The following is an 8,447-nucleotide window of genomic DNA, read 5'->3' on the forward strand; positions in this document are numbered from 1 at the left end:
TGTCCCCTGAAACCATGGTCTCCAGACCCCTACCCCTGCTACTCTATCCCTCAAAGCGTTTGATTGTATTCAGGAAACGTCTTAGCTTTGGTTTAGTCTGGTAGTGCTGACTTCCGCTGTAGTGAGTGCCGTCCTTCCTTTCCCTAAGATAATTCTTATCTACTACCTAGTTAGTAAATAACCCTCACCATCCCTCCCCACCCTCGTAACCATAAAAGAATGTTTTCTTCTGTGTTTAAACCTTTTCTTGAGTTCTTATAGTAGAGATCTTATACAATATTTGTCCTTCCGTGACTGACTAAATTCACTCAGCATAACGACCTCCAGCTTCCTCCATGTTATAAGATGTTTCACGGCTTTATATTCCTCCATGTTATAAGATGTTTCATTCTTTATTGTTGCGTAGTATTCCACTGTGTGGACATACCATAATTTGTTTATCCATTCGTCCGCTGATGGGCACCTAGGTTGTTTCCATCTTTTTGTTATTGTGTAACAGCGCTGCAATGAACATGGGTGCGCATGCATCTATTCATGTGACGGCTCTTATTTCTCTAGGATATATTCCAAGGAGCAGGATAGCTGGATCATACGGTACTTTTATTTCTAGCTTTTTAAGGAAGCACCAAATCGATTTCCAAAGTGCTTGTACCATTTTACATTCCCACCAACAGTGTATAAGTGTTCAGTCTCTCCACAACCTCTCCAGCATTTATTATTTTGTGTTTTTTGGATTAATGCTAGCCTTGTTGGGGTAAGATGATACCTCACTGTAGTTTTGATCTGCACTTCTCTAATGGCTAATGATTGTGAGCATTTCTTCATGTGTCTATTAGCCACCTGAATATCTTCTTTGGTGAAGTGCCTGTTCATATCCTTTGCCCACTTTTTAATTGGGTTATTTGTCTTTTTCTTGTTGAGGTTTTGCTATATCTTGTAGATTCTAGGGATTAGATGCAGATTGGATGAATCGTACCCAAATATTTTTTCCCAGTCTGTAGGTTGTCTTTTACTCTTTTGGTGAAGTCTTTTGATGAGCATAAGTGTTTGATTTTTAGGAGCTCCCATTTATCTGGTCTCTACTCTCTTCTGGTGCCTGCGCATTGTTACTTATGGTTCGTATTGTGTTTATACCATGTATTAGGGCTCCTAGCGCTCCTAGCGTTGTCCCTATTTTTTCTTCCATCATCTTTATCATTTTTGATTTGATATTTAAGTCCTTGATCCATTTTGAGTTAGTTTTGTGCATGGTGTGAGGTATGGGTCTTGTTTCAGTTTTTTGCAAATGGATATCTAGTTATGCCAGCACCATTTGTTAAAGAGACTGTCTTTTCCCCAATTAACGGACTTTGGGCCTTCTGTCAAATATCAGCTGCTCATAGGTGGATGAATTTACGTCTGGATTCTCACTTCTGTTACATTGGTCTATGTATCTGTTGTTGTACCAGTACCAGGCTGTTTTGACTACCACGGCAGTATAACAGGTCCTAAAATCAGGTAGTGTGAGGCCTCCCACTTCGTTCTTCTTCTTGAGTAATGCTTTACTTATTCGGGGCCTCTTTCCTTTCCATATGAAGTTGGTGATTTGTTTCTCCATCTCACTGAAAAATGCCGGTGGAATTTGTATTGGGATTGCATTGTATCTGTAGATCGTACAGCACAGTCTTGTCCTACCTGATCACATTACTGATCCACCGCACAAGCCATCTGCTCTGATACTTTAAAGGTTGGGGGGACCCCTCACTGGATGGCCACAGCAGAAGATAGTGTAGTGTGGGTAAATGGTTTGGTAGTGAATTGCAGTAAACAAAGGATGAATTTGAGACTTAGGCTCCCTGACTGAAGCTCAGGATACAAAGAGGCCTCAGGCTCCTTATACCTTGCTATGAGGTTTTATGTCATGGATCTACCACCACCATGACATAAAGCAAATTCCATCCTCAACTGCTTAAAAGCTTTCAATGGCTTCCCGCTGCACCTAAAATAAAATCTACCTCCTCACCAGGTGGTTGATGAGGCCCTCATTCTGGCCTCTGCCCACCTTGCCAATCTTAACTTGCCTCCTCTCCCCTCACCCACCATGCTCTAGCCACACTGGCTTTCTTGGTGTTTTTCAAACATGCCAAGCTCTTGCCTGCACTAAGGCCCTTTACACTTGCCTTTCCTTCTCCCTGGGCCTCTTCCTGCTTTCTGAGTGGCTGACTCCTCCTCCTCCTTTAGATCTCAGGTCAAATATTTCCTCTTCAGAGAGGCCTTTGTGGGCCATCTTATCCAAAGTGATCCCCATCTCACTCCTATTACTTGTTAACAAACCAACCAGTTAATTCACTTCATTTACCATGCTCTAAAATGATCTTATTGATTTGTTTCCTTGTTTATTATCAATTTTACCCTTATGTAGAATATAAACCTCTTGAGAGTAGGAACTAGATTTATCTTGCTGTATAAACTGGCACATATTAGGCACCCAAATATTTTGAATGAACAAGTGAAGGACAGTTTGGGGCAGTAGGTCAGCAGCACTGAGTGAAGGTGAGAAGCGTCACTTCTCCCACTGTGAAGTTACACAATGGTTGTGTGACATAGTTCTTTGATTTCATTAGGGTGTCTTAGGTGACAATAACATACAAACAGAAAAGAAAGAAGAGGGGAGCCTATGCTCTCTGCTGGTGACTTAAAAAGAAACGTCAAAGAGCAAAATCTTGCTGGTTCCAGTTTCTACTTAGTTTGTACTGCTGTTGGTATTAAAGGCAAAATTTCTTAGTTTCACCAGATCCCAAGGTCTGGTTTCATTTCCCCCAAGTGATGCAGCTCTGCACACCGTGAGCCCAGTCTGGGATAACCCCGTCAACCACTCTTCCCAAGCACACCCTCACCCATGCCAGCCTCAGGACGTGAAGGTCTCACTCAACAACAGAACTGTGCTTGTCTCAAAATATTAGGAGGAAAAGAGTTTTCTCTCCTCAAGAACCTGAACACTAAGGCAGAGCATATGGAAGAAGGGGGTTCTTCCTCACCATACGCCAGCTAAGATCTGCCCTCCTATAAGGAGAAGTATAACAGGGCGTAGAAACCCTTTTAAAAGGAGCAATTCAAAAGTTAGAGATGACTCAGATGGCACCCTTTATGGATTGAATTATGTCCCCCAAAAATATGTGTTGTAAATCTTAACCTCTATGCCTGCTGTTATAATCCCATTTGGGAATGGGTTGTCTTTGTTATGGTAATGAGGCATGATTAGTGTAGGGTGTATCTTGAGTCAATCTCTTTTGAGATATAAAAGAGATTAAACAAGCAAGCAGAATAGAGATGGGGGAAGAGAGATGCCAAGCCACATGAAGATTACCCGGGAGCAGAAGCTAAAGGGACACGGACCTTCCTCCAGAGCCAATAGAGAGAGAAAGTCTTCCCCTAGAGCCAGCACCCTGAATTCAGACTTCTAGCCTCCTAAACTGTGAGAAAATAAATTTGTTTGTTGAAGTCAACCATCTGTGGTATTTCTGTTATACCAGCAGTAGATAACTAAAACACACACTTTAAACCTAATGCTGTTGGTTTCACTGAACTTGATCAAATAGGGCCATTAACTGAACTATTTAGTGATTAAGAGTCTCTGAGCTTGGAAAAGCAGGAGAAAGAAAGAGTAGGAAATAAAGCCTGCTACCTTTGTTTTATGTTAGGTGTTTCCCATGGCACACTGTGTGCCCACAGTCTGTCCTCATAGCAACTCTAAAGCATGCTGAGAGAGGCACTTACGCGGCATGATCCCTTGGCTCACCAGCTCTTCTCGGGTCCGGCGCTGCTGGAGCTTCAACTGCAGCACTGCAGGGCAGCAAAGAGAGAGGAGAGACGGAGGGTCAGCTGGGCACGCCACCACAAAAGACACATTTTCAAATGCAAAGAACGTCTTAAAACAGAAGCATGTAGTGTGACAGAAGGGTCCCCTTTAATTGTGACTGTAATTGCAGAAGTGGCCTGATACAGCAGGGTTTCCGTATTCTGCTGTGGGCGGCAAGAGGAAGTTGCCTAGGGTCTTGCAGGGCGATAACAATCCGCAAAGTACGAAAGTCTTGCCTCTTGCTCAAAATGTCCTACAACGCTGTCCTCCAAAGACTAAAACAGAAATTCTTAACTCAAAGAAAATATAATAATGAAGACCACGACCCAGCATCTAAAAGCTTTCTAGATGTCCCATACTTCCTTCTTGGTAGTGGCAAATGATTACTACCGTATGTATTGTGAATGATACAGCTATTCGCATAGATCCGGAAGTACTGCTTATTTGTAAAATCTTTTCTTTCGCATCTAAAAATTATACCTATTTTCACCAAGCAATGCATTTCTCTAGGTCAGTAAAGATTTCATCATTAATATACCTCTTTTCTTCCTCTTACTCCTTCACTTAGAACCTTTTTTTTTCCTTCAGTAGAGGTGAAACAACCAAGCTACATGATTCAAAGCACATCCGGTTAGGGGAGGGTGAAGGGTGTTTCTCCTATTTCTACTCTGGCAGCACTACTTCATGAAACAACTTAATAGAGATTTTTTTTTTTTTTTAAGTTAAAAACCAATTATCTGTATTTCAAATGCCAATGAAACCTAAAAGGGGTTACACCACACATCACGCAGAATGACAGTGGCATGGCCTGTGCTCAGAGACTAATTGAGAAAACTGCCAGAGAAGGAGGGTTAAGGGCGATCTGACTGGCTAAAGAAGTCACTTACAAGACAAGGCTTCAATTGTAGGGACCTTGCCACCTGATGAGAACGTGCATCTATTGGGAATCATACCGTCCTAGTATCTGCCTTTTCCTTTTCCATTCACACAGCAGTTTTTAAGAAGGCCTCCAACAATGGCAGGACCATAATTAGGCTCTTGCCTACATCTCTGCAGGTCCAAACTAGAACTTATCTTTCTCCCAAAAACCTAACCTCCTTCCCATCCTTCTTATCTCTCTAATGGTATCACTATGCTCCCCAGAACTTACTAAAGTTAAAAATTTTAAGCCAACTTCACCTCTTCCACCTCCTTAGGCTTCTGTCTTGCCAATTTTGTTTCACCTTGTTTTTTACGTGTTACAGTAATAGTTCACTTCCTCATGTCCTTGCCTACGCTGTGCCTCTCCCAACTAATTCATCCTAATCAAGGTTGTCCAGGTACTCTTTCTCAAGTACCGTGTACTTTCCCACTTCTGGATCTTTTCTCATTTATTCACTTCACTGGGAAAAGCCTGTCCTCTTACCTGACTTCCCAACATGCTCCCCAGCACCCAGAATTACTCTACCCCCTCCTTTGAGCTATCTTTTATCAGTTATCAAAAGCACAGCAATATTTTTCCCTGTGTAATAGTTACCCCTCTTTCCCACCAAGTCAGAAACTCCTGGAGAGTAGGGCACAATCTTACTGACCCATGCCCTCTGCCGCACTTAACACACAGCATTTGATAATTGTTTCTTGAATTGAACTGGATCTCAAAGTGATGATACAGACAGTTTGAGAAATCTAATTAGGATATTATTATTTTACAAATTAACATTGTTAAAAACACAGCCTTGGATAATAAAACAGATAAAACCAGCAGCAGCCACACTAACAGCTAACATTTATTGAGTGTGTACTCTGCCAGATGGTGTTCTAAGTAGTTTCACTTTTTAACTCATTTAATCTTCATGACATCCTATGGAGAGTTGTTGTTGGGTGCCACCAAGTCGATTTCAACTCATAGTGACCCTGCAGGACACAGTAGAACTGCCCCATAGGGCTTCTTAGGCTGTAATCCTTACGGGAGCAGATCACCAAGTCTTTTTCTCCCGCAGAGCTGCTGGTGGGTCCAAACTGAGGAACAAATGGTTAGCAGCTGAGGGTTTAGCCATTGCACCACCAGGGCTCCTTTATGGAGAACTGAGTATTATTAATCCCATTTTATAGATAAGGAAATGAGACCTAGAGGGATTAAGTAATTTACCTAAGGTTATCTCACTAACTAGAGGTGGAGCAAGGATCTGAACCAAAGATTTTTAATTTCAGAACTGGGCTCCTTAATCCTCTGCTTCTCCAGAGGCTTCCTAAAGCATCCTGAAATTAATAGGCATAGACAGTGATCACCTGGGTTCCTTCTCTGGTGAGACAGACAAGGGGCACCAGGGTCAAAGGAGCTCAGGTGATCAACTTCAGTGAAATAAATTCTGATTAATCTAGGAACCCGATTTCAGAATAAATTATAACCACACTTCAAAAGCAATAATTATAATAACAGAAGACAAACAATAACAGTTGGGAGTCACTAACTGTTACTACATGTGAGGCCCTGTGTTAAGTGACTGACATGCTTTTAACGTATTTAACCCTCAAAAAATAAAAATAAAAAAAAAATTAAAAAAAAACCTGTGAGGACAGTACAATTATCATCTCCATTTTACAGATAAGGAAACCAAGGCTCAGGCATGAAATAATTTGCCTTAGCTTACACAGCTCCACAGTGATGGGCTGAGCTTCACATACAGGTCCCTGTGACTCCAAAGTATGGGCAATTAATACTACGCAATAGGCCTCTGTAGGAAACAAAGCCAAGCAGGATGAAGCATAATGGGAGAAAACGGCAAATTTATCTTTTACAGCATTTCTAAAGCCAAGTGTAAGAAGCAATTAGAAAATGATTAAATTTAACAAACTTATTTGATTTTGGAGAACAGAGAAACCTTATACAGTTCAATAAGCTTAAACACTTCAAAGAAACAATAATTAATGAAAGCAATGGCTATTATCTGAGAAAAATTTGAAATATCGATCAGTATCCCTCCTAAGTACATCCATATACAGATAAGGCCATAACAGACATTATACAAACTTCTTGACTGAATAACTTCTTGCTTTATGAAAGCAAAAATTTAAGTCTATGAAAGCTAACACATTGCTCTTTAATAGATTTCTGATTCAAGTTTTTTATGGAAAGCACAGTAAAGGCCTGTTCTTCTTTTTACAACTCTAGTTCAAGGAGGAAGGTTTATCTAGTAAAACTTTTCTATTTCTAAAACTAAATGAAACTAAAGTTCAGTTATCTGAAAATTCATCTTGTCCCTCCCAGCTATTAATAACTTCTGCTTATCTGAAACCTGACCAAGTTCTCCATTCAAATAATAGAATTTACCCTGTATCGGTATTACCTTGGGCATGGCTACAATTTGACTGTAGGCATGTATTGTTTTATACATTGCATAACCCTGGTTCAGTGAACTCTAATAATGTTTATAAGGAGGAATAAACAAACAAAAGCAGTAAACACAGATTTACAGTCACCAGTCTATACTTCATTTCATAATCTATCTGCTTGGCTGTGTATATATGCAGTGATCCTTCTGAGACTTTCAACTATGAAGAACTGACTGTTTACAGAAACTTCCCCTTCCTTCTTGTTGTTAGGTGCTGTGATGGTTACAGTTGCGTGTCAACTTGGATGGGGCATGATTGTCAGTGATCTGGCAGTTATGATGTAGTTTGGGAGTTATCTAATGATGTAATCATCTCCGTGATGAGATGTTATGAGCAGCCAATCAGTTGAAAGGGCGCTTCCTTGGGGGTGTGGCCTGCATCCAATATATGTGGACTTTCTGGCAAAGCTCACTGGCTTTTGCTCGTTCTGGATCCTGCATCCAGCTCATCATCATCTGACCTCCAGTTCTTGAGACTTGAGCCAGCAGCCTGCCATCTTAACCTGCCAATCTTGGATTCATTCATCAGCATCCACAGACCATGAGCCAGAAGCCTGGGGTCTGGTCTGCCCATCTTGGATTCGTCAGACCCTGCAGCTACATGAGTCAGAGGAACCCTTTAGCCAGTTGCCTGACCCACGTACTTGGGACTTTCCAGTCTCTACAACGTGAGCCATTTCCTTGACATATATGTATATATATATATATATCTACCTAATCTATCTTATCTATCGTCTGTCTGTCTATCTGTCTATCTATCTATCTACACACTTCACAGGTTTTGCTTCTCTAGAGAACCCAGCCTAAGACAGATGCTGTCAAGTCATTTCCAACTCATAGCAACCTATGTACAACGGAATGAAACACTGCCCAGTCCTGTGCCATCCTCACAATCATTGCTATGTTTGAGCACATTTTTACAGCCATTGTGCCAATACATCTCTTTGACAGTCTTCCTCTTTTTCGCTGATCCTCTACTTTACCAAGCACGATGTCCTTCTCCAGGGACCGGTCCTGCCTGAAAATATGTCCAAAGTACGTAAGATGAAGTCTTGCTATCCTTGCTTCTAAGGAGCATTCTGGCTGTACTTCTTCCAAGACATATCATTTGTTCTTCTGGCAGTCCATGAGATATTCAATATTCTTCACCAACACCATAATTCAACAGCATCAATTCTTCTTTGGTTTTTTGCAGCAGATTTGCCCAATGCAATACATCATTTGATTTCTTTTTTTTT

At 41.1% G+C, this 8,447-nt stretch overlaps 1 protein-coding gene across 3 annotated transcripts in view; it reads right to left on the reverse strand.

The window, feature by feature from the left end:
* The window catches only part of MRTFA (myocardin related transcription factor A), a 253,745-nt gene that overhangs the window by 39,293 nt on the left and 206,005 nt on the right, over nucleotides 1-8,447 (reverse strand). For all 3 annotated transcript variants that reach the window (XM_012554833.2, XM_004373886.3, XM_012554832.2), the window contains one exon: nucleotides 3,757-3,822. In XM_012554833.2, coding sequence (XP_012410287.1) covers nucleotides 3,757-3,763 — 7 coding nt within the window. In that variant the 5' untranslated portion in view covers nucleotides 3,764-3,822. The remainder of the gene's footprint in view (nucleotides 1-3,756; nucleotides 3,823-8,447) is intronic.

The sequence above is a fragment of the Trichechus manatus genome, unplaced genomic scaffold, assembly GCF_000243295.1.
Source record: "Trichechus manatus latirostris isolate Lorelei unplaced genomic scaffold, TriManLat1.0 scaffold00027, whole genome shotgun sequence".
Classification (NCBI taxonomy): Eukaryota; Metazoa; Chordata; class Mammalia; order Sirenia; family Trichechidae; genus Trichechus; species Trichechus manatus.